At 36.8% G+C, this 26,762-nt stretch overlaps 2 protein-coding genes and 1 long non-coding RNA gene across 4 annotated transcripts; 1 reads left to right on the plus strand and 2 right to left on the minus strand.

The window, feature by feature from the left end:
• The first annotated feature begins 672 nt into the window (after positions 1 to 672).
• Positions 673 to 3,205, plus strand: LOC105043968 (uncharacterized). Of its 2 annotated transcripts, XR_831811.4 has the most exons (5): positions 673 to 979; positions 1,251 to 1,323; positions 1,603 to 1,695; positions 2,118 to 2,432; positions 2,803 to 3,205. It is a non-coding gene; the product is annotated as an uncharacterized lncRNA (long non-coding RNA). The 2 variants fall into 2 exon arrangements; XR_012139135.1 differs by having other exon boundaries at positions 1,603 to 2,432.
• A 1,943-nt stretch (positions 3,206 to 5,148) lies between these two features.
• Positions 5,149 to 6,127, minus strand: LOC105043978 (cyclic dof factor 4). The gene has a single exon (XM_010921737.3). The coding sequence runs from the start codon at positions 5,969 to 5,971 to the stop codon at positions 5,474 to 5,476; it is 498 nt and encodes a 165-aa protein (XP_010920039.1). The 5' UTR covers positions 5,972 to 6,127; the 3' UTR covers positions 5,149 to 5,473.
• Positions 6,128 to 14,993: 8,866 nt separating this feature from the next.
• Positions 14,994 to 26,387, minus strand: LOC105043985 (phosphoenolpyruvate carboxylase, housekeeping isozyme-like). The gene is made up of 10 exons (XM_073252740.1): positions 25,839 to 26,387; positions 24,739 to 25,130; positions 24,428 to 24,512; positions 21,455 to 21,677; positions 21,189 to 21,292; positions 20,976 to 21,066; positions 18,888 to 19,042; positions 17,577 to 18,575; positions 16,784 to 17,170; positions 14,994 to 15,472 (listed from the first exon to the last, which is right to left on the minus strand). Exons 1-10 carry the CDS (start codon positions 26,004 to 26,006, stop codon positions 15,176 to 15,178), a joined length of 2,901 nt encoding a protein of 966 aa, XP_073108841.1. The 5' UTR covers positions 26,007 to 26,387; the 3' UTR covers positions 14,994 to 15,175.
• Between the last annotated feature and the right edge of the window lie 375 nt (positions 26,388 to 26,762).

Below are 26,762 nucleotides of genomic sequence, written 5' to 3' on the forward strand. Positions count from 1 at the left end.
GATTTCATATGAATATATCTGTATCCTAAATAATATATATGACTTTCTGATGCTTTATATGATTTTTTGTTAATATATATGATATTTTAAATAATATATATAATTTTTTATAAATATATATCATATTTTAAATAATATATATGATATTTTGTGTCTTTATATGATATTTTATTGGTCATTATGACTTTCTGATAACTCATATAATTTCTTATTGATTATAATAATCAAGAGAATATCATATAAAGATATAAGAAGTTATATATATTATTTAGGATGTCATATATATTTATAAAAAATTATATATATTATTTAAAATATTATATATATTGATAGAAAGTTATATAAAATATTAGGAAACCATATATAATATTTAGGATGTCATATATATTCACAGGAAGCCATATATATTGTTTAAGATATCATATATATTTACAGAAGATCATGTAAGACATCAAATAGTCATATATATATATTATTTAAAATATTTTATAAAAATATAAAAAATTATGTACGTTATTCAAGATGTCATAGGTATACATAGAAAATTATAATATTATTTTTTTATTTTATAAAAAAATATTTTTATTAATAATAATTAAATAAAAAAATTAAATAATATTAAATATCTATTTTATTATTAATTATACTATGTAGCCTAATATAATTAGATGATATATTCTATACCGCCCCTCCTCCACCGATGGCCATCGTAACCGCCGCCGCCGCCCCCCGATCGCACCGCCGTCCACCGCGCCAGACCGTGCTCCCCATATAGAAGTCCCTCATATGGCCTACCGGCATCGCTCCTGGGGAGTACGGCGGACTTCCGACCAGCACCAAGCTCCGCAAGTACTGGGGCGACCGCGGCGACGAGGATCCCGTCGCCGCCACCAACGACTTCATCTGGAAGAAGGACTTCCTCAGCCACATGCATCGCCTCCTCTGAGAAGACGAGGCCACCTTCAATTACCCTCCTCCCGTAGTCTCTCTTCTCTCCAATCACCAAAATTCGATCTTTCTCTGGGGTTTTCTTTGCCTCTAATTTCTAATTTAGTTTGTTCCCCAAAATAAATTATGAGCAAAGTTCGGGCATTTTGAGCTATGATTTTGATAGGTTCATTACTTTGTGTAATGGGTGGCAATTTCATTGCTAGTAATCACTGAGCACAACATGCTTGTTTAAATGCTGATGTTTTTCAGAGGTTGTCTTGGTACCTGAATCTATTTTGCTGAATGATGTTGACTCACAGGAATCAAGAAGAGAGAGAAAGCGGGGTGGGGGGGGGGGGATGGGATCTCAAGGGAAGGAAGCAGTATTTCAAGGTATCCTCTTTTTCCTTCTGAAACTGTGGTCCATTTCAGTGAAAAAATCGGCAATCTGCATCTTTAGTCTGTTATTTCAATCAGAAAATATCTACCAAAAGAAATCAGTGTGATGAGTTTATTTATTTATTCTATTTATTTGGAAATTTCTCTTCTGAATTCCTTGTAAGAGATGGATTGTGGAAAGAGTAAGGAGATCACATTCTACTTCACCATACATGCTGTATAACAATGTTTCGGCAGTTCACATTTATGGCCTTTTCTTTTTCCCTGTCGCAGTTGAAATAGAAGCTGCAACTCCTTCCTTCGGGCATTGGTGGCATTGAAGTAGGCTCCAGCATGCATTTCCTACTCTCCTGAAACTGCACCTAGGTAGGCCTGGGAGTATTATGTTACAGTGAATTTTCTCCCCCTAATAGCGCAAACATAATTGTAGAATTTCTACTGGGTTTTCCTTCCTGTATTATTCTTTTCATTTTTCTTATTTCTTTTTGCCTTTCCCACATTCACTTGTTTTTGCAGTAAATACTGATTAATTGCATTTTAAGTTCATTATTCATTTGCCAGTTTACACATTTCGATTCTTATGCCTGCTAATTCAGTGAATTGTTACTGAATTTTGTTATCTATTTCTAATACATGCAATTATTAAGTTCTTTCCTTTTCATAAATTTGATGAATTCATAATGACATAATTCTTTGTAGCAATGCTTTCTTTGGATTATGGTTCGAATAAAATGGAGCTTATTTTGTTGCTTATATTTTCATTGCATCCTGTTTTGTGATATGTGCAGATGCATTTCACTTGAGTATCCCAATGAGCGCGTCTATATTGTACATCATATCCTTGCATAATTTTGTAAAAATGGATCATCATTTCCCATTAGTTCTTTTATTCTATATTTCTAAATATTTAAGGTAATTAAGGGAGCCTAATATAAAAATCATGGGGAGGTCAAGATTTTTCTTTAAAAATCATTTCTTCATGGCATTTGATGCTTTGTTCTTCCTTGAGCTATGGTGCAGCGCCACTTGGTTCTTTGGTGTGCATTTCGTACTGCAGGCAATTGTGTAAATTCCATGGCAGCTGGGGCTAAAGGGATGGTCAAGTATGTATTGCCTCCTTTTAAATTAGTTGCAAGCTAACTACATGTCTAAAAACTAACTATTTTTCTGGGTGGAGGATAAGAAAGATTATAGCCCATCTCTCCCCCCCCCCCCCCCCCTCTCTCTCTCACACACACACAAGCACGCAGGCACACACACATTCATGCTCGTTCCCACTGATAGCTTTGCTCCCAGCTAAAACAGGGTTTTCTAGATCTTTGCTTGCAACTTCACTTCATGTTTCTTAAGGCTTAGACGACTCACTTCTGATCTCCATGACAATGAGCGCTTCCATCCTTATGAATATTGCTGCAGTCTTCGTCACATACAACCAGTACTCTAAAGAATTTAATTAATTTCTTAATCATGCAGGTGGAGGATAATTTGTGTCATATTGTATGAAGCATTGGTGGATACTAATTGTGATTATGAATGATGGATGTAATGATTCGGTTCCTGCAAATTGCCTAGTCGCCTCTAAATGCCGACTCTTGAAAGGTCATGCATTTTGTATGTCTAGTTTGCCTCAAGCCAAACAAGCGATTGAGTGATATCTTTCGCTATCAAAACACTGAATAAATGTCACCATCACTTATTTGTTTCTGGATTTCATGTTCTTGTAAGAGGATGTAAGATTTTTTGTTCTTGTGTTTATAGCACGCTATGTTTAGTATAAAGAAATTGAAAGAACCAATGAAAAGCTTCTGTTTGTAAAGCTCAAAGACTCACTGAAGAACATGTCTTCAATGCATGAACCGGTCAAGTCTCTGAAGAATTATGGATCATGAAAACTTGCACTCATTTAGTTGCCTTGGTTGTCAACTTTTTTCAATATGATACATTTCTTGTATTGCTTCTTTCCAATGAGGTACTTGTCCTTCGATTTTCTCCCTAAGAGCTTCTGTTCTAAAGCAGAATATTATTTCCAGATACAGATTACGGCTTCATGCACCTGGCGCTGATACCGATTCTTGTTGGGTTTTTCACCTATAAATTTGCTACCATTGTCCAAGCTATTCAGCATGCTTTGAATGTAGTTGAGAAATGCCAAGTTTGAATGTTAACTTCCATGCCGCAGGCATCTTATTTAGAGAACTAAATGACTGTTGCACAGAAATGGTGATAATCCAGTTATATGGTCATATATTGGCAGTCATTTGGTATGGTGATGCATCCGTTCTGAATTTTTAGTGTTGTATCTTTTAAAGCATATTCTAACTTGTGCATGTTCAGATTTCCATGAATATAGAGGAACCGATTTCATAGGTAGAGAATCATGGAGAAAATCCTATAGCAATTTTGAAGGGTTCTAATGTCTCTCGAACCATTTTCTGAGTCTTCGACATATAAATACAGTGGTGGATTTGATTTCAATTCACAGCACAATTGTAGTATATCCAATGAATCTAACATAACTTTACCAGATTGGGGCCAAAGAGAGAAGGTATGGCCAAATTTAGTGACGTAAATCTGCAAACTCTATCATGTGTAACACATGGATGTTGATTTTGTACAAGTAGCTGAGATTTGTGCAGCCCATGGGTAAGGAGAAATGGATGACTAGACAAGTTAACTTCTGTGTTCTGTTTTCTCAATATATGTTTACAAGATTGCTAGTGTTGCAAGGAAAGAGCATCCTCCTCATTTTAAGGGTGATATATTTTTATTGCTACAGTGCATAGCCAAGGTATTTGCTTGTTCTCTCTATTCCTTTTTCTTTATTTATTTCTCTCTCTCTCTTTAGTCATATTTGCTTCTAGGTAAGCCCAGTTTAAGCTGCACAAATTACAATCTTCTCTTTGATAAATTTGATGTTTATGTGCGGCAAACTTTTGTGTTTTAATGGATCCTAAATACCAGAGATTATGAAAGATTTGAAATACTGTAGTATCAGTGCGAATACTGACTATTGTTGCACAGATGATAATCCTTATCGAGGCGGAAAGAAGCTTGAAGACAAAAGGTTGGTCTGTTCCTGTCATGTCTGTGCGACCACGGACCATCTCCTCTCTGTCTTAATTGAGTGGCCACGCGTTTCCTTCCTTTTATTTTCTGAAGACAAGGAAGCTCTCCAGTGAGTCCAGTCCGCCGTCGTTATCCATATGGTTCGGAAAAAATTAGGCACCTGTTTAACGAAAACTTTAGGGGAAAAAAAGGTTACAAGAGACGTGTCAATTGTGTAGCGTTGTTGACCTAATTTATATCTTGTGTGATACTGTATGTACCTAGCTTTTCTGTACCTTCCCCCACCCCCCCACCCACCCCCCCCCCAAAAAAAAAAAAAAAAATCGTAGTTTTTTTATCAAAAGAAAAAAAAAAGTTTCTTAGTTAACATCAGAAACAAATAAAATTAGCTTATAATAAAATGATTAATATTTATACAATATATTAAAAAAAAGTCCCGAGCTCTTTTATGGCAACAACTGTCAGAAAAGAAGAGTTCAGGACTCTCCCATGGACCAACATCTATGCAATATATTAAAGAAGAGTTCGATGTTACCAAAAGAAAAAAATAAGGTTCGCGGCTTTCTCATGACGTCTTGTAGTAGGGCTAACATTTTTATCATTTTTCTTTTTTGGTACAAACATTTTTATCATTAAATCAATGCTTTTAGAGTGAAGAGAAGTATACGTTACAACTGTTCTTTGAGTTCACATCCTAATACGCTATACGTTGTCTTCTTTAGAAGATTGTTCAAAGGAGAATACTCGCTGCCATGCGTAAAAATCTTCAGGAAATCAATAAGCTTCCAAGAAGCCACAAAAAAAAACCTAATTTATGTGCATGAGAATCCAACAGCAGTTTTCAAGCGTTTCCCAGTAAAAGGAACCCAACCATCTCCGATTCCCATATACTTCTCAGATACCACCACAATACCACATATTCCTACTTCTATCATTAGGCGATCGATATAGCCTCAGGTTTTACACGTTTTACATACCCCAAAAAAAAAAAGAGATGAAGATAATGGGAAACTAAAAACAAAGTGGAAACCCCCCAAAAAGATTTTAAAAAAAAAACACGGCAACCCTAACGGAAAAGTCAACGAAGTCCGCGTCTGAACCCATCGTCGATCCTCGGCCTCGCTGCCGGCGGCTCCGGCCGCAGCAGCCACCGCTCGACCTCCCCACGATCCAAGTGAGGAGCGGAGGGGTACTCGAGGACGCACGCGGCGTCGGCGGTGGTCGCGGCGGCGCCGCTGCGGGGAGCGGGGCGATTTTTCCGGCGGCCGGCGCCGACGGGCACGTTGCGCAGGGTGCCGCCGGCCGTCCAGTAGCGGTGGCAGGCCTTGCAGAAGTGGCGAGGTTGGTTCACGTTGTAGTTGTTGAAGTAGCAAAACTTGGTCTCCTTGCTCTTGCACCTCGGGCACGGCAGCGCCGTCCTCCTCACCGCCGCCGCCGCCTGCGCCGCCGCCACCTCCCTCTCCGCCGGCCTATCCGCTTCCTCCGCCTTTGGCCGTCCGTCTTCCGTTATGATCACCGTTCCGAAGAGCTTGAAGCCTGGCGCTTCGCCGCTGCCACGCATTTCGACGTCGGCCATAATGTTCAGCTCTCGGAGAGAGAGAGAGAGAGGATTGGAGAGGGGTGAGCTATGCTGCGCCCATATAAAGGGCTACACAAGGGAGGCGGTTCATTCTTTAATGTTTCTCACTTGTATGGATAGGCAAAAGCCCCAGCAAATTACTTTGACAAAGGAGACCTTTTCTAGGTGAGAGTATTCGGTTTTATACCAGACAGAAAAGTAAATGTCCTGCAAATATTTTATCGTTTCTTCTCCTTTTTTTTTTTTTATTTATTTACTTTTAACGATTGACTCGCTCATGCATCCATTTTGCTGTAAGAACAGATTGGCAATCACTGTGCCACACAACAGGAATCGTAGATCGCTTGGATTAAAGACTTTACCAATTTTTTACCAAAAAAAAAGACTTTACCAACTTAATTAGCTCGTGCCTTCACTTAGTAATTTCATTGAATATGAAGTATAGTCCCTACAGAAAAATTATGAAGGAATTAATGGGTTAAGTCTGCTCTATATGGGGATTGTGCTCCGTGGAGGACTTTTAAGAATCAGGCAGGGGTGCGGCGATACTTTTGCTAAAGCTTGTAATGAATTGCACCAAGCTGCAAGCGGAATGGCTGTACATCTTTTGATAGGGATGCTGATTAAGGACGGGGTGCATAGATTAATCAGTGCTACATAATTTTTATGCACTTTGGTGATGAGGGTAATAAAGCAATGTTTCATGCACCGGACCATTTTGCATTTCGTTTGGGGAAATGCTGCACCTGAGGACGGAATGGTTACAAAAATCAGTTATGTGCTTGACGTGGCGAGTCAACTTGGCTCTGCCAAGTCAGCTAGAGATTAAGAGAGGAATGGAGCGCCTCGTCCCTTCTACCGATTGGTAACTTCCATCTTCTCATCTCTTAAGCTGAATCACAATGCTGCTAATTTTAGAATGTGCTTGAAATAAAGACCGGATTTATTATAATTGTCAATATATTTGGTTCATTATTGAAATTAGAATTGAATTTGAATATTAAAAAATTATTAAATTTTAAATATTAGGATATTTTTGTTTTTAATCTCGGATTGAAATGGAAGTGACTGATTCTCTAAAATCTAACCCCTTCCAACCAATTACATGCCCTTAATATTGGTGAGAGATGCTGCTGCCAATTATCCACCACGCTATTTCTCTTGGCCTCGCCATCCCCCGCCCTCCTCTCTCTCTCTAAATGATTGTTGTTGCTTTCGACTGACCCCATTATTTTCTAGATGATCCATATCCAAGGGCTTTGATGGAAAGATCGAGACAACTGAACAATATCATCCCTAAAAATTTCAATTTAACGACTAATTCTTTGTTTCCAACGTTTGCATTCAAATTCTAATTTTCCACTTTCCGCTGGTCTCCTCCACTTCTTCTCTCTCTTTTGCTGTCAGAGTTCCTCCCGCTTCTTTAATGTGCATGCAACGACAAAGGCCCCGCTGTTTCTCCTTCTCTCCTATCATTTCTTGGGACTCAGATGGTGGTCCTTCTAGAACGACTTCGCCGCATGGTTGGTGGGCAGTTGGAGCCGATCGAAAAGCGCGAGCTCATGAGGTAAAGGAAGTGGTTGATGTCATGCCAAAGTTGCTGCCAAAGCATGCATGCGGTAGGAATAGAGCTCGGCACGGATCAAATTTGATCGGAGTGAAAAGAATTTTTATTCTATCAAATTCGATTAGATTGAAAAAAAATTCAATTTGATGTTGAATATTTATTATATATAAATTATTTAAAATTGAAATAAATAATTTGTAGCTGATTCGGATGGATTGTATCAGTTTGGACTTTAATATTGATCCAATATTTAATTTTAAATCCAATATTGATCCACTTAAATTTATTTTTTTTTATCAATTTAATATAAAAAAATCTAAACTTTATAAATTATAAATTTTGAACTTATTTTTAAATATTTATAAAATAAAATAAAAAAAATAAAAGATTTACTCATCTGAAAGTAACTACATATGAAAGCTTTCACTTTAGAAGTATCTCAAATTGATGTGTTTTCATCAACAATTCAACATTAATATTCTTATGAATCTAAATAAGTGAGATAGTATTTTTTAGAATGAAGTATTGAAGTCTAAACAACGCCATCCCAAAATAAAAGTGAGTTTGTGAAATATTACATCGATTGAGTTTGGTTTTATATGGTTTAAAAGTATAGGAACCAAATCTGACCATAAATAATCGATTTTTTATAAATCCTAATCCAATTCCATCCGATTTATGTCTTTCAACCAACCAAAATCGATATTTATTAAGTCGGATTGGGTGGATTTTTTTCGAATTTTGGTTATTTGCTCAGCGCTAGACGGAAGGTCATTTGATACCACTCCATCTTTTTCCTGATTTACTTGCTGACATGATCACAATACCAGCATGCCAATGAAACCAACTCTTTCATGCAAGATGATGAGTATTTATACAGAAATGAATAGTATTATGGGTTGGATGACATTATATATAGTCAATATGTGGTGGTAATAGATCGGATATTGACTGAGTCGACCAATATCTATACCCATCTAAATAGAGAAACATCCAAACTCATATCTATCCTATATCCATCTCGGATCAGATCAAATTAGATAAAATAAAAGAGTCAAGTCCAATCAGATATATCTACTTTTGATGAGTTTCGGATCAAAAATTTTCAAACCCACCGAAAGAAACCCCTCCAATCTTTTAATCAAAAATCTCCAAACCAAAATCTAGGAATTTGAATCCCCTCCAATCTCCTAGGATTCTCTCTTTTCCCATAGATTTTCGAAAAAGAAAATGAAATGAAAAAAAAGGAAGCACAAAGCAAAAAAAAAAAAATCAATCTATGGGAGAAGAAGCCTTATCTTTTAATTTTCTCCGACGATCCAATAGGAAAACTTAGACGATGGCTAGGATTTTATTGTCAGTTGGAGCCCTCTTTTTCTCTATCGCTGTCTAGCTGTAGGAGTTGTGAAAGTTATCGCTGCTGGCTTCATCTTCACCTCCGACCTTGCCATTATTTGTCTCTGTCTTTCTTCTATTTTTTCTATCCGTAGGAGCCTTAATCGGGTGAGAGGCTTGGAACGGCTAAATAGGAAAGCTTAATCGAGTGAGAGGTTGAAGCGGTCGAATAGGGAAGCTTACAATGGATAGGGTTTTGGGTTTTAGCAGCCAAACAGGAATGGCATACGATGGCTAGGATTTTGTGTTGGGCTTTACATATAAGTATTGAATCGGATCAAATTCGAGATGGGACATACTATTATCCATATCTAAATCCGAATTTATTTTAGATTTTTTTAAAAAATACTCATATCTACTCCAAATTTTAATCGGATTGGATAAAATCCATCCCAATCAAATCGGATTGAATCAGATATCCGGTGGATCGAAAAAAATGGCACCTCTAATATACAAGCTATATTGTGAATCATTATGATAATTGTTCTTTCTAATGTCTTACATATTTTATTTTTTGATTTCCTTAGACATATTTTACACTAGATTGGTATAATAAATCTGCTTTATAGAAAAGAAAAAAAATAAAATAAATTTATGTAAAAGGAAGCGGGTAAAAGCTCATGCATGCGCACGGTATTTCTGATCAATGCGGTACTCAGCTAGCCGAAATGATGATTATGTTATATGAAATGGACAAGACATGTTATACCGTGGATGTTTAGCTAGCTAGGCTATGTCAAGTGGCTTTACGGTAACTATGGGTGATCAGCCGCAGACTCTTGCATGAAAGAGTAACAACAGATGCACAGAGGCCATACAACATTCCACACCCCCACCAAAAAAAAAAAACAAAGGGACTTCCCGACCAATCCTATTTTTTTCACACCAAAACAACGTGCAAGTGGTCAGGTCTCACAATGAATTTGGCCGATGTGATCTTTGTCGATTGCTCAAATTCAGTGTATCTATGGATGTCCCACCAATAACATTACGTCTTTGGCCGAGTCGAGAAGGTTGATAAGGCACGCATTTGGAGTTACATGGGTCAAGCTGGGCACTGAAAGGTGAAAAAGGGTTTGGTTAGCATTAGATTTGGAGCTTTTGATTCCTTTACGTGTCTTCTTTTTCCTCCCCCTCTCATTTATGTTATCTGGTACACATTTGGCCTCCACCCCTCATCAATTGCTGGTCCCAACTCTTCTCAGGGCGGACCATCCCACCCATAGTTGTCTCGTCGACAAGGAACAATTTACAGAGCACCTACCACATCACCCAATCTAATGTGCGGCTAGTGTGACAGAGAGAAAAAAAAAAAAAGAGAGAGGATAAACTATTATATATATAGCCATTTACTTGTGAATTAGGCAAACCTGTCATGGATCACAGCACTCTCCTCAGCATTTCTCGATAAAAAAATGGATGGTGGTTTATAGCATGAGCATCAACATGGCGCAGATATCGAAGATTTTATCCTTTCATTGGTGTCTTATCTGATCAATATTTTTGGTTAATATTGTAGATGCCAATGCTATTACCTCATGGCAGCAAATAGGTCAGGCTTAATTTGGATTGTTACTCAATTTGTTATACCAAAATGGGGTTAAAGCTCAAGCAAAGTCCACCGAAACACCCATGCACACACTGCTCAAAATTGGCTCGTTTCCTAATTAAGTTTGCAATGAAGTGGAGCACAATTTTCCAACTGTTTGTGCAGGATAATTATTACTTAGTCTCAAATCATTTATATAAATGGAAACTTGGTGCAAAGATTTATTTGCAGCTCATCCAAAACAACCACAGCAAATCCTTAGTTTGCTTTAACTACAACAACCACTCGCTTCAATAAAATTCATTCAACAAGTATATATCTTAGTGCACTAGTATAAAAACGTGTAGTTGTGATTGGTGACATATATGACCATATGATGCATTTATTAGTATGCCGAATAGTTTTTTTTTTATTCATGCATCGAAACCTTCGTCAAAATAATTCAAAAGCAGTCTCTTATTCTTTCAGTCAAATCATAACTTTTCCTTTTATAACTATTCCAAAGGGGGGCATCCCACCTTTTTCTTACACTCGAAAAGGATATGCTTTTCGGGTAAGCATGGGTCTTCTCCTACAATTTAATAGCTTTTTGTTAGGAAAAAGGAAGCACTAGTTTGGTTGGAAAGGCCACATTTCCATGTTGCTGGCTTCCAAGGTGAATAATCCCCTTCTCATAAGTTAAAGGACAACCACATCCTTATCCTCTTCCTTTTCTAGGGTTCACCCCACCTCTACCCTGCCATTAAAACAGATTGACTGGTTGCCATCATAGTTTCTAGGTCTATCCCGGAGATTCCGAGCATTGGTGGACTGATCTCAATGACCCATTCGTACTTTTGGAAAGATCTGAGTATAGTCTGCCCTCCTTTTGGCTTTCCTTTATAATAAGAAAGTAAAAATGTTAGGTATGAATCCTGAGCTAGCCTCAGAACCTAGTCATCGGATAGAAGAATATTACCTTTTCCATTTGGTTGGATTCTCCCAACCATCTCAGTGGCTTTTCCTTAGAAGACTTCCATCTTAAAGCAACAGGACCATGTACCAAAGCTTTGAGCATCAAATCTAACACCGCCTGTAACCTACAAAATTAATAAAAATGTTTCCTTTATTTATTGTGAGGATTGTCCTTAAGCACACATACTACTTAAGAGAATAAACAAATGAAAGTGATCTTTTATATAGCAGACTGAAAGATTTAAGTTTGCAAGTCTGACATCTTATATCAGTCGGTTAGATCATTAGGTGGTGGACGTGGATTGACATGGTTTGGCCGGCATGAAAGGTTGGGCTGCTCTATTTGAGTTGGTACGTGCATCTTAGCCCGTTAGATTAGCTCGGGTAACCATGCACGGACACACAAACAACGTGATTAGAAAACGACAAAGGAGAAGTTGGAGACCACGATAAAGTCCTGAGAAATGCTGTCACTGTCTCAACGGGGAAAAAATTAAACGGTGCTGACTCACCTGAAAGCCTTACACAGAAAAAGTAGTTTTTTTTGGTCTATCCATTCATTGAGGCCCAGTACAAGGATAACAATTTAGGACCTTATTTAAAAAGTATAGTCAAATAATATTACTTTAAGCTTTAAATAAGCAACCAAAATTTATCCGATTTGTTGTGGATATAAAATTAACTACGAAGGTCCTCATATATTTTTTGCATTTAAGTTTTGATATTTTCATCAGATTAAAAAGATCCGACTCATTTAAATTCAATCAGAAATATCATTAATCTAATTATAAATATCATGATCAATAAATGATCAATTCAAATGGACCTCTACTATTCTGCCTTTCTGATGGACTGAATTTAATTTGATACTATTTATAAGATTCTAAAATTTTATTTTAAAAAATTTATCAGAAAGTATTATTTATATTTTTAATTTTATATAAATATTTAAAATCTATTAAATGTGTAGCCAATGTTATTATAATACCGATAGAAAAAAAAAAAGAGGGCAATGCTATATCTTATTGGAATCTTCAACTAAAATCAAATATGTATTCTTTTAAGGGTTTGTTTGGTTGGGAGTAATTTAATATGAAAAAATAAATCACATGCTAAATTATCATGTTTCATATGAAAAAGAAAAGGAAGAAATGGTAAAAAAATTGATGGGTCCTATACTTATTTTTTGAAGAGAGATGGTGAAACGAATACCATGAAAGATTGGTATTTGATAAATTTTTGAATAGTGGTAATCTATACTTGACGAAAATATTTTCTAATAAAGTGCATATGTAATCATTGAATTTATTTTAATATCTTTCCAAATTCATTCAATAAAAAATTTTTAACAAAAAATTATGATGAAAATGACATTATGTAAAAGATTATATGATTATAGTCATTACATAAAAACTAATTAGAGATGACAATATTATTTTAATATAAAAAATTATTTTATATTGAAAAATATATTTATAAATTTGATCATATTCTTATATCGATTTACCTTCAACCAAACGTACTAATTTTTTTTCAATATTATTTTTCAAAATAATTTTTTTACTAATTAAATATGATAAAAATTATTTTTTTTTACAATTATTTTTTTAGATAAATAATTTTTAAAAATTATCAAATTATTTTGTAATTTAACATATCTCAATCAGATGGACCTAAAAAAACCTTGCGAACTGCAGAGGTTTACAGAAATGTCTCCTAACCTTCCTCAAACGATACGACCAACGGATGATGGGCAGGAATGGTTTTGACATCAGGCATATTATGATAAGTATATTTTATACGCCAGCACTAGTGGCATAATAAATTATCATTTAAAGTAAAGCATGGAATGTTAGTGTCTAAGTCATGACCTTTGTCTAAAGGTAATGAATATGTAACAACCACTTCGTTCATATCTTTTTTGATCAAACAAAAATATTTTAATCGAAGTGATGAATGTAGAAAAGGACATCTTGCTGTTGGAACCATGAAAAGGTCCACCAAGAATTAATTAAAAAAACCTATAAACATCCTAGAAATTCCCATCAGCTGACATATGGCAGTCGAGAAATTGAACTGAATACGAACATCAATTAATACATTGATACAGTAGTTTGCAGTTTAGAGAACGGGAAAAAGATTAAAAAAATCTAAAGAATATAGCTCTCACATATTAGTGAACTTACAGCATGGTTGGGGATACTGATGCCCTCCTACAAATTAATTGTGAATTTGTGCGCTGCTCTCTCTCTCTTTCTCTCTCTCAAGATGGGCAAGGTCACCATCTTGAAGCAAGGCGTGATAAATGTAAAGTCTCCCAGTCCTATAAGCTTCCAAAGCCATATCAAGCACAGCTTGAGTATTTGGTGTTATTACCACAAATATCACACACAGATTATTTGCGTCCCAGTACTCCACGCTGCTCCATGATGCCTGATCTTTCTCCAAAAACTGCAAATGATCATTATTTTCTCCTGTCTATGATTAATCTAGCTCTTATTATCCTTTTGTAAATCCATCCAACTTCTTAATAAAAAATATTGCAGTAATGATGTCAGATATAAAACAGGAACAAGCCTCTGATGACAACCTAAAGCATCTCCAAACACATCTTCCACAACATGAGTGTACGCTCTCATAAAGGTCACACATCGCATCTTTAAAGAATTATGTCATGCAACTGCATGAGTCATCATTCTCCCATGGCAAATAAGGCAGGCAACGCCTAGACATTGAGCACAAAACTTCTGGACGCAGCAGTCATGGAGAAATTATACATGATTTGCCACCTATTTCACTAACAATACAAAATTCCAAGAGCTCTAATGCAAGAGAAATTACCAAAGTGAGAATCTTCTAGGCTGAAAGTGAAAAATAGGTCCTGAAGGAAAAGAACTAGTGTTTTTCATGGTCCAAATTTAGGTATTTAACTAACTGCCAGCTGCTTTGAGCATGTAAATGACAAATTAGAAAATTGCAATTTCCCACTTGGAAGATTTTTCTCCATTCAATTGTGGTCAATGACAGACTGACATAATACCAAAAGGTATTCTTATGATCACAACCATTCCAGCCAGCATGTATGTGTTTGACCAACTTCTGAAACGTTAAACCTTCCCATTCTGTCAACTTTTACAGGCAGCAGAGCTACATGTGGGAACAGGGGAATGTCAAGCCAACAAGCTTACAAGTTAGACTTGAAAGATCTGGATGACACTCAGAGTTTGAAAAACATTGAAACAGATCTTACCATTCCCAACCTGGCTTAAGATCTAAACCATGCCCAAACAGAAGACCCATGAATCAGGCATAGGTCCCAATTAAGACCACATTCCGGACTGGTTCGGTATGGATTGGTTATTGGAAAACCCAACCAATCAGGTCTGATTTAACCCAATAAGCATTAGTTTCAAAATCCAGGGTCTGTCCACATAATTAGTACTAAGGTGCTCAATGCTAGAATTTATCAAACATGAATCATTAACTCAGGTTAAGGTTTCATTTTTCAACCAATTAGAAGATATAGCAATTTATATATTTGTTTAGGCTTTAACTTCCTTCGCATGTTTCATTCTCATTATTCATACTATGGCTACAAAGCCAAAAGAGTTTGTCACCCATTATAGCTGCATAAATACAAGATAGTAACAAGGCAGCAAAGTTTCTAGGGCAAAGCCAACACAAAACTCTAGATATATTTTGAAAAAAACATTCTTTGGGCACATAAATAACCAATTTAGCCGGTGTTCTGCATGCCAGCTGCTATACCCTTCATGGTCAGAATGAGGGTATCTTCCAGTCCAGGGGCGTACTCACTTGTGGGGTTTAGCTTCACCAATTCTGCAGCTGGCTTGCTAGACTCCATTATCTCCTTTGACAGATGTGGTCTTACTTTCACATGGTAACTGGGGTCTCTAATCCGTTTCAGTGTATAAGCTTGGCAGACATTCAGAGTTGTGATATATGCATCACGGAGATGTAGTCTCTGTTTCAAGTATGGATCGCCTTCAAGGAGATCTTTGTGGCCGGCAACCTGCAGAAATCCATGTCTAGTTACTCTTATGTGACTAATGACATCTGACAACTAGAAGTACAAATCAGCCAATCATGCAACAATACAAGGATCTTAAAATAAACGGTTACATGATCCAGTAAGAGGCAATATGGATTTTCTTGGGCAAAAAGTTCGAGTTAAAATTCACAGTATTGTCTTTTGGTCCGTCAGGGATCACTTAACAACATAATAAATGAGTCTTTACAAATAAAATGCAAAAAACGAGGCTACAATTCCAAGTAATACAACTTCCAGATCAAATTTCTGAGATCATCGATATCATGGACATATCTATCGTTTGATACATTACAGATGTTAAAAATAATTTATGACTACTACCACTTTGAGATTTGTAAAGAAAGTATGGTTTACTTAGAACTGTCTCTCTAGAGTTTCATATCCTTTCCCCTGATCTAATGAAAATATGCTTATGCTTGAATTGTTATTTCATACTGAATGACCTTTCACTATGGTGCAATAAAGAGTAATTAGATGTTTTTTCTGTTTAAATATAAAATGAATTCTTTCTATAACACGCACCAAGAAAATGATGCAAGCAATAATTTGGCATACAAAAGAGCATGAAATTGATCCTTTACTAGAACACTCGACACTCTAATGCGCTATAAGCTTTACAACTGCATGGAACTTTGTAAAGTTCACGAGGAATACACAGCATTGACAGGTTATAGAGATCAACAGATTATATAGACAGAATAACGAGATCCTTCATTTCAGACCAAAATTACACATTGAATAATAAGACTGCATGTTTGCAAAGATGAAACACTAAAGTTGAGTGCATACACATGCCCTTGTTAAAGGAACCCAAAGGCGCTAGGATAGGTTCCATGCAGAAATTAGAGGCACTTATGGCATGTGTATACTGAAGAGTGAAATCATCTACTCAAGTGTACAGATTTTCCTATACAATTTAATAGGTCTTGTTGTTGCATTTTCCCTATGTAAGAATTACGGTCTTATGACTTGTCCAAGCTATACTTGGTCTTGAGAAACATAATAACAACCATTCTGTGTGAAGAAGTCATATTAAGAGCTTGACTGGCAGCTTATTAGGGAAGAAAATATCTACGTGGTTAATGGAGTTGCCCCCAGCTTTGCTTCCTTTAAAAATCACATCATCCCACAGATACATGTCATTGCCTTTTCAAGGACCAACTACCTACTTAAACCATGGGATAAGGATATGAACTGCTCAAATCTCATGAAACCCTGCCAGACAAGCCTTCAGCTTCCTTAAAATATATGTATATGGAAAGAGTGACCTACCTGAAGAAGAAGTTGCTTTGTTTCTTTGTAGCTGGACCTTAGTCGCTCGCCAAATGGCCATAATTCTTCAGAAACAAGCAATTTGTCATATAAAGCAGCTATACCAGGATCTCCCTTGGCGAAAACCATCTCAACCAAGTCGATGGTGACTCTGAAAAATGGCCACTCATTGTACATCTCCTGAAGCATATGAAGATTTCTGATATCTTTTTCCACGACATGCTTAAATGCTGCACCAAAGCCAAGCCACACTGGAAGGTGAAACCGTGTCTGTGTCCATGCAAAAATCCATGGGATTGCACGCAGAGATTCTATGCCCCCACTGGGCTTCCTTTTCGATGGCCTGCTGCCAATATTCATCCTACCATACTCCAGCTCTGGAGTTGCCTACAAATATTTAAAAAGATGTTCCCGTCATGATATATATGAAATTGTACCCCCAAGAAAATTGAATGGAAAAGACAAGCACACAATGAAACTCAAGGAAAAAATGAAAGAATCTACATGATGCAACTAAATCACTATTTCCTAATAAGACAGTTACTCAAAGTAGTGACACTTTTCTGAAATCAGTACATCCTGTAAATCAAAGAATTAGCCTATCTATCAAACAAAAAAGGAAAAAGGGAAAGATGAAAAGGAAAATCAGGTTTAGTATACGTCTAGAAAATTGGTGGCACTAATCCAAGCGTCCAAAAGAATGAAACATTACTTGGTAATCTTCAAGCAGATATTGCACTTTACCACAGCAGTTTGTTAGCTGTGTAGTAAATAAGAAAGTCAGATTACTTACCAGGCGGAAATATTCAACGAAACGTGGTTCTTGGAAGACAATTGATCGGTATTCCTTTGTGGCTACAATAGCCATCTCATCCATCAATGCACGCCATTCAGGTTTTGGAGAAATAGGGGGATGCATTCCATGTTCAAGAGTAGCTGCTGTGAAACGTTGGAGTGTTCTGAAGCACAAGTGCTCCTCTCCAAATGACTGCTCAATAACTTCACCTTGAACAGTAACTCTAAGTGATCCATGGATCGTGTCTGGTGGCTGAGATAATATAGCAAGATGAGTTGGACCACCTCCTCTTCCAACAGTCCCACCTCGCCCATGAAACATTGTCAATTTCACTCCATATTGCTTGGCAACTTTTATAAGCTCCTCCTGAGCTTTATATAACTGCCAAGCTGCAGAAAGACGCCCAGCATCCTTCCCTGAATCTGAATATCCAATCATGACTTCTTGCTTTCCATCAATCCGGTTCCTGTACCAGTCTATTGAAAAGAGTCGGGCTACAGCAGCAGGGGCTGCCTCGAGATCAGCAAGTTTCTCAAACAGTGGGACAACTCTCAGAGGTTTCTTCACACGGCACTCACGCTGCAACAGCTCAACAGCCAGAACATCTGATGGAGCAGTTGCCATTGAGATGATATATGCTCCAAAGTTGTCTGAAGGAAGTTCTGCAATAACATGAAGTGTATCTAAAACATCAGCAATTTCGTCAGTTTTGGGAAGGTCAGGACCAAACAAAGGGCGCTTTCCATTAAGCTCAGACAATAGCCATTGTTGACGTTGTTCCTCTGACCATGCACGGTATGATCCAATTCCTAGATGCTTGGTGATAGCATCAATAACATCGGTGTGCCTGTCAGATTCTTGTCGGATATCAAGTCTCACAAGTGACAGGCCAAAGGTTGACACTTGACGCAAGAAGTCAAGAAGGCTTCCATCAGCAATTTGTCTATCACCACACGCACAGAGAGATCTGTAACATAGCTCTAGGGGCTCCAGAAACTGCAAGCAAACCCCAGCTCAGTTTTGAGACAAACAGATGGAAAAAAAGTATTGCACGCACAAATGACTACATAGGTGGAAAAGAGTGATATATGAGACTTTATCGGATGTGAAGTTCAGAACTGAAAGTATGGCTAAAGCATGATTTTGAAAAATTGAGTTTTACTTGATTGTTTTTCTGCCAGATCTAGATCTTATGAAAAGGAGATCTTGATGTAAAAGATCTGATGCCAGTTTCTCCAACACAGATTATACAGGGGAAAAGAAAACAAAGAATCTTTCTTTCAAGATTGCTCCATTTAATCATTTTACCTGCTCAAGATTGGTGAAAGTTGTTTCCTCAGGAATGTCTGAATATCCATTAGACAATAAATGGCGGGACCGCTCGCGGGTATTATATAGCTTATCTCTCACATCACTAAGTATAACACGGTAAGGCTCACTTGGAGGAACTTGTTTCCAAAACTCTGCAATCAAAAAAATCACCAGGAAAACAATTAAAGCATTACCAATATTAACAATTATTCTGAAGTCCAAAAAACTTTTTATGCCAGTATAATGACATGGTCATACAGCAGAAGAAAAAATAGCAAACCATTCGTTTGGTTAGTGCATTTCACGTGTCACAGGTGTGACGTAGTATCTACCTTATCTCTAACTCACATAAGTATCCAAAAAATGTGTACTATTATACACGTTTTGGCATAAGGATTGTCTCATATAACCAATGTTGGTTGCTTTTTAATTGAAAATGTTTCATATAGATATTTACCTGTAGTTGGGTGTTAAGTCCTATAAGATGTGGGCATCATACTGTGTTGCCCTGTTGTTTACATGGTATTCTTTTTCTACCTTGTTTCACTTGATTAAAATTTTTCATTTACCAATATTACATATTGTTAACTTCACCATTGCATATCATAACATATTTGCATATATATCAAAATGAGACACGCATGTACATATATAACTCTCCCTCAATATGTCTAAGGCAAAAGAGAATCACATGTCTCCATCGTACACCAAAAAGAACAATCTAGTAGATTGTATCCTGTAAGTTGTTGGTAGGAGTCTGCAATTCTAGGGAAACCCACAAGCATCTACTTCTTTAAGATGCATCCTTAACAGCTTCACATAAGAAAAGCACAGAATAATGTTAAAATTCATTGTAATACTTGCATGTTTGCTGCTTGCCACTTGACTGCACGTCAGACACATAATTGCAGTCAAAGAAGCAACTAAAGAAAATCTGTAGGAAAGATGGCCCCCGACACTTGTCTCTTAGATAGGCATTGGAGTATATCCCTTCTTTTCAAGGAATAAGCCATAAAATTGAGCACAAAAGATTGGCCCTTAGCCTAGCGAACATTATGAAAGACTTAAGCATGATAGGTCTTTCATGTATGGCAAGGCCATTAACTTCTTGATGAATATTGGATATCATGTAAAGATTCTCATCCATAATTCATCACAGATCATCAATATGATGCATTAGTATTAAGCCATCAAGATGTAACCTCTACAAGCTTCCAGCCATTTCATAAGCACTAGTCTGCATGGTACAATATTAAGAAATCCAGTTCAATAGTATATTAAAACTTCCTCATCACAGTAGGTAAGGATAATAGCTAGAGAGAAGCAATATTATTTCAAGCAGGGTACTTGAGTTGGAGCTATGCTTCTTTCATGCACATTTGTGATCACCACATGCTATTAGCACTTTTAGGAAAGGATTTGGCAATAGATTATCAGTATCAGTCACCACGGAATGAAAAAGTTTCCAGGCATGAGACAGAAATACTGCAGTGGTAAGCAAAGATGCTGAAAAGAATGCGAAGGAGTTAATAAATCCCTTTAAGATTTCATGAGTATATAAATATCTCAGCTCTACGAGAAAGTAATTTCGCCCCAAGTGAAGTCTAGAACCCTAAAACATAGAGGATCGTTGAGTGAAATAGATAATTGAATCTTGAATAGGGACTGCAAAGCAAATAATTACTTCTTAATTGTTAGAGGGACTGCAAATATCTAGCATAAGTTAAGGGAACATCAAATTATGCAAAAGAAGAAGAAGAAGAAGAAGAAAAAGAAGAAGAAAAGAAGCTGTACATGCCCAAGGAAATCGCAGCAAATAAAAGGATGTTAGAAATGAAATAGACAATAACTGCTTATAATGGTTTAAAACCCCTGCAACTAACAAATCTGAGGAGCAAATTTTGTGATTGGAGGAGATCCCAGAGTAAAGCACCTAAATTTTCTAGAAAATACAAGTTGACCCACGAATCCAATATGAAGCATCCAGAACACTTTTCCAAGCAAAGCCATTCTATTCACATCAATAATGGGATGCATGATATGCTAAATGTACCATAAATTTCGCAGAAAACATATTTTACTCACCTATATAATGTTTTGCAGCATCTTTTTTTGAGGAGCGGTGGAATTCATCAGCTCGTTCTCGGAGTTCATCATTGCAACGCCACATAGAAAGCTGCAGGATAATAAAATGGTGCAAGAAACCATTAGATCATGCATAAGTTTCTTCATGACAAATAAATGACAATATAAAGGACAAAAAATTCGTATAACCATGATGACTGAAAAATTTGATACCTCAAACATTAGATCCTCTATTTGGGAATAGTACAAATTTGCAGCCATCATTCGAGCCAACAAGCATACATCCCTTGTTACTTCTGGGGTCACCCTAGGATTTCCTATATTTCATAGCACACAAGAATTCAGTAACTCCCTTCCTTGAGAAAATCATCGGTTTTTGTGAATTAATTACATATTTTTAGTGTTGCATGATCTCATAAAGGCAATTAGTAAGAAAATGAAGCAAGTTCAATAAAACTTTTTTTGGAGATGTACTGTACCATCACGATCACCACCCATCCAAGAAGAAAATTGAATAAGAGGGGCATTATAAGGAACACGTTCACTTATTCCAATGTTTTTCAAAGCTGTATCAACCCGGCGTAGAAACTTTGGAACACCCTTCCATATTGTCTCATGAAAATAGCTCATCCCAGCCCGCATTTCATCTTGGGGAGTGGGAGGAGTTCTTCGTATCTCATCAGTCCTAAAGGCAGCTTGAATCTGCAAAAATGGTACAAAACAAATAAGCAAAACAGGCAAGTGTTTAAAACAGGGTAAAGAAGCTGGTTCAAGAAGATATTTTTAAAAAAAAAAAATCCAAACAACACAATGGTCAGTAAAAACTCAATGATGGCAACACTACTTGCATAGTTTGTGACTGTGAAGTATGTTTTTTCTTGGTATGCCTACTTTACTGGCCATTAATGGAAATGATTAAACTCAATTAAATTTTATGTATCCAGCAGTATTGTTTTTTATCGTGAGGTGGTTTTGACGTGTTCAATACATTGAGATCATTGGTTTTTATATAATCTCCTTCTGAAGCCACTAAATGATTGAGAAAGTTTGAGGGATCTGATACTATGAAGTGAAGCATGAAATTTATACAGCCGACAGTCATATTGGAAAGCCAAAAGCTTTTCTTTATTCAAAAGCACAAAATGCATCATAACAAACATAATATATCTGCACAGCAGACGACAATGCATGATGTAAGTACATAATTTAACTTCACAAATAGGACCTAACTAATATACCATGAGACGGGTCCCGCTATTAACAACTTAGGGCATATTTGGATTCATGGGCCCAAAATGCCATAGGATTCATCGTTTAGGCCTATACAATTGGGAAAAATGAGCTTAGGTTAGGCCTGCATTCAGAAATACCCAGAAGCCTGTCGAGTGGGCTGGCCCAAATCCCATAGGAAAAAAAAATTACCCCTTGAGGTAATTTATTCTTGCCCTTTTGCAAGTATAACATAGAGAAGTTTATTGAGATAAAAAGGGGTAATATTTATTCAAAAAAAAAAAAAAACAAATTGCGTACGAAGTAGTAATGATGCTTAACTGAAGTTTATGGGTAAATGATAAGTCATAAATGTATTTTTTGTACTACATGAAGTAAAATAATGGAAAGATGGACCAAAAAATGGTAAGGTTTGAAAAGATGATGCTTTGACTAAAGTGAGCAATGAGAAAATATCCTAAACAATGCTTTTTCAATACTGCAATGAAGAAAAAAAGATGAAGAGATGGATGAGATTGTTTCCAATAAGGAAGCTAGAGAGACTTACTAGTATATGAATCTACATAAGATAATAAGACTATTTTGAATCATCTGTTCGTTGAAACATTGGAACTACATGTGGATTGACAGTGTCAATGATACAAATTTGTCAAGATGGATCATAGCAATATCAAAGCAACTATTTCTGACGAAGCATAAATAAAGAGTCAACATAAACTAGGATGCACTTGTTCAAAATGAGATCGTAAAGTGCAGTTAGGAAAAATCTCACAGGCAATAGATGTACATGGATAGATCATATACACTTCCTAAGATAGCAAGTTTTAAAAGTTGTAGCAGTTTCTGATATGATTAATATTAGCTGCTCTAGATAGCCTAAGCAAAATTCAAGAGTAAGAGAAGCCTATGCACATCAAAGACTCTAAATATACGTCAAAGCTAAATTTGATAAGGTGAGAGAAAAGAAGTCCCTAGTACATAAGAAGAAAAGCTTAGACCCTGTGACTAACATCCTGAGCATCTGCCTGAAAATGAACCAGTATCTCTGATGGAATCTCGGTCATTTAATAGCATTTGTATTTATTGTTAAGGCATTATAAGTTTTTCTCAATAAAAAGGCAACAGATCTCCAAAAAACCATTCGAAAATTTGCAAAAATGAAGAATAGCTGTCTTTAGAGAGAAGGAAGACTTTTTGCGCTCAACAAAGAGATGCCTCGGTAAAGGACAAACTAAATTCACATCCGGAATGCCAAAAGTATGGTGAAGAAAATAGACGAACATAGAGTTTCAACAAGACAACTATGTAAAAGTAACCTGCCAATCAATTATTCTAGTTCAGTGTCATACATTAACAGAACAAAATTAGCCTAGAAGCAAACACCAACTATCTCAATCAAACCACTTGTGGTTTTTTAAAAATTTTCTCTCAGCTTAGTTTTATCTCTCCTATGATTTTGAGTTTTCTACTGGTGAGTTATCTTGTCCATAATGACCATGAGTCCGACATAATCTACATTCTGTTCCATGTTACTACATTTTTTTGGTTTTTCTAAAATTGATACATAGTTTCTTAAATTATCACTTCTTTTATGCTGTACCTTTATCTTGATTGGTAATTTTGTAGACAACTTCTGAAACACTATTCAAATTTGGGGTAAAAAATGACCACTTTATGGAATTGAAAGTCCAACATATTCATTCAACAAAGCAATTAAACTGAAAGGATCTAGTAACAGTGCACCAATTTGATGTCCCAAGATCATCAAAATCTTTTTCCCTAATTCCAGAAGGATTGGATAGTGACTGGTGAATAACAGGTTTGACATGGTAATGGTGTTCAACTTTGATGGACAAATGATAAACAAAATGGTCAAAACAAGCAGTCTCATACCAGGTCCAAACTCTAATTACAGTAGATCAAATGATTCAGTAAAATACTTAACCAACCATTCTTGAAAGAGCAGTGATTTTTTTTTAAAGATGCTTTTTTTTTATGTTAGGTTTAACTCTATAGGGCACGACCGTTGGAAGACTTGCGAATCAAGCTGATTGGCATGTGGGCTAGGACGTGATCAGTATATTTTCTTTACAAACTCCAGATAAAAAAGGGATGTATGAAACTGGAATAATATATTCAAGCTTGAGGAAAGAACACATAAAATTTGAAAACAAAATATTGGAGAGATAACAATTGCAACATAATCATGCTAATTAAATTACCTCTCGCTGAAGAGCCTCATCAAGTTCCTGCTTGTCATCGGGAGTAATATCCTTTGCATATAATTGCGCCAGACAATTCCTTATCCTGAACAACGAAAGCAAATGTTCAAAAATGATATACAATTTGTTTCATCTAGAAGCATGTGAAGAAAGATTGTCCTAGAGAAATTGGTAAGGAAAAATAAGTTTACACAACAGCAAAAAAAAAGCACTATATGTGCATATGGTTAAGCTTACCAATCAAATTTGAAAAAGAAAAGGCAAGTATACTAAACATGCCCAGAGACAATTCTCTGAGTATGGCTACAAACCTCCCATGCTTCTGAAGCAGCGATCTCCTGACTGACTGAGTCGGATGTGCAGTCAAAACAAGATCAACTGTCTGGTTCTTCAGAGCATCAAAGACCTCTGCTGGGGACTTCTTCAGCTGCACCACAAGCCTCTTGAGGGTCTCTTCAATGTCCGATTCAGTAGCTGCAGAATTTTCATCAGCAAAATCTCCCTTTTTCAGCTTGATTCTCCTACGGTAGGCAATCTGGACCTCCTCAGCCAAGTTGGCCAAGTTAAGCATGTTTGAGAACGACTTGGTGATCACTATGGAGTCACCTGGGTCCAAACTTGTCAGCACATTACCCAGCTCATCAAGCTTCCTAGGGTCATGCTTCCCTTCATACTCTGCAGATAGCTCATACAACTCTTGAACCTAGCAACGTAAAGCAAGATATGGGTTGATCTCAAATCTCTGTTCAGAAGAAGTATACCATACCATCTAAAGTACCACACATTGACTAAATGAGCAAAATGAGCTATTGAATAAAACAACATAAACGCTAACCATAAACTGATCTGTTGGGAAAAAAAAATTGCTGGTCAAAAAAAAAAAAAAAAAAGTAACAACACGACTGGGCTTCTTCTCTTATCCTAATGAATTACTAAAGCATCAATATGTACCAGAAAGAAAAACAAAAAAAAAAAAAGAAGCATTAATCGAAAACAGCTAGGAACACCCTGCTATGCCCCTGAGACCCCAAGTCAGCTTACTGAAACTGGCTTCTGTCGTTCTGCAATTTTGTTCTAGCATAAGATCAAAGGCAAATCATTTAATGTAAATCACCTGCCAAAATCTTCAATTCTTAAGATATTGATTCGATTAATCATTCATCTAGAAAAAGAGGAAAAATTCCAAAACAAACATCAAAATCTGAAATGAGCTTTCTCCAAAAATGGATATCAACAGATTAACGTTACAATCATTTAAATAACTCGTAATCCTGCTAAATACCATCCACTTATGACAGAGGCAATATGGGTTTTGATCAAGTCCAGATTTTTTTAGCAAATTTGTAGGTAAAAGAGATCCAAAAAAACAACAAGATCAACAAAAAGAAAACACAGGCAGAATTTGCAATACCGTTTCCTTGAGATCCTCGCCATGCAAGTCCTGGAGAATATCAAGGAACCGATCCAAGAGAAGGGCATCATATTCGACCAGCTTATCATCTTCCGAGACCTTCCTCGGCGCCAGAAGCCTCAGCTGCGCATCGATCGATGCCAACTTCTCCACCGCGTTCCGAGACATCTCTCTCTTCCCCTCCTTAGTGCCCCCTCCCTCACTCTCACTCCAAAATCACGACTTTCTTCTCTCTTTGTACGTGTGTGTATATATATTATATATCCAAACACACACAACTATAAATTGAAAACCACAAAGTAAAAGAGAGATCTCCTCAAGAATCCAATCGAAGGGACGAAAAAGGGAAAACGGCGATCGATCGCGATAAGAAAGGGATAGAAACGCACGAGAAGGCTCTGAGAACCCTAGATTTCTCTTCTTCTTTTCCTCTCCTTTTTGGAAGAGAAAGAAGAGTTCGTTAGATGGAAATAAAAGAAGAACCCCGTGAAAGATGGGAGAAGAGAAGGGGAGTGAAGAGTCGTAACAAGAAGACACAGATCAAGAACCTGGGAGGCGTGGAGGGAGCCCTCCCAGTCCCTGCTGCCTATTTATAGAAGACTGACGCCTCGCTCTCTTTGATGAGCAATGCTTCGTACCATACGGCACGAGATGATTGGCCGGTTTTTGGGGTCCATGCAATAGGGAATTCAAATAACCACTCATTTGTTGACACGTATAAAAACACGATTTGGTACTTTTTATGGATATGGAAGCATTTTTGCAACTCCAAATAGCGAGTTGGGATCCGATACAGGGCAGTAAGTAGCTCGGGTAGAAGCGAACACCATATTTCGCGGCTGGTCTGCTGGCACACACAATTGTCATTTCCAGGGTCGCATTCAAACAACTGGCGCAAATCTTAGTTTTGATTTGCATCTTTAT

Source organism: Elaeis guineensis, chromosome 2 (genome assembly GCF_000442705.2).
Source record: "Elaeis guineensis isolate ETL-2024a chromosome 2, EG11, whole genome shotgun sequence".
Classification (NCBI taxonomy): Eukaryota; Viridiplantae; Streptophyta; class Magnoliopsida; order Arecales; family Arecaceae; genus Elaeis; species Elaeis guineensis.

Excerpts from the sequence above, each read along its gene's own strand:
- LOC105043978 (XM_010921737.3), bottom strand. The coding sequence starts at position 5,971 with ATGGCCGACGTCGAAATGCGTGGCAGCGGCGAAGCGCCAGGCTTCAAG.
- LOC105043985 (XM_073252740.1), bottom strand. The coding sequence starts at position 26,006 with ATGTCTCGGAACGCGGTGGAGAAGTTGGCATCGATCGATGCGCAGCTG. Across the intron at positions 21,293-21,454 it reads GATGGGTGGTGATCGTGATG|GAAATCCTAGGGTGACCCCA; the intron begins GTACAGTACATC and ends TATGAAATATAG. Across the intron at positions 15,473-16,783 it reads CAAAGCAACTTCTTCTTCAG|GTTGCCGGCCACAAAGATCT; the intron begins GTAGGTCACTCT and ends GGATTTCTGCAG.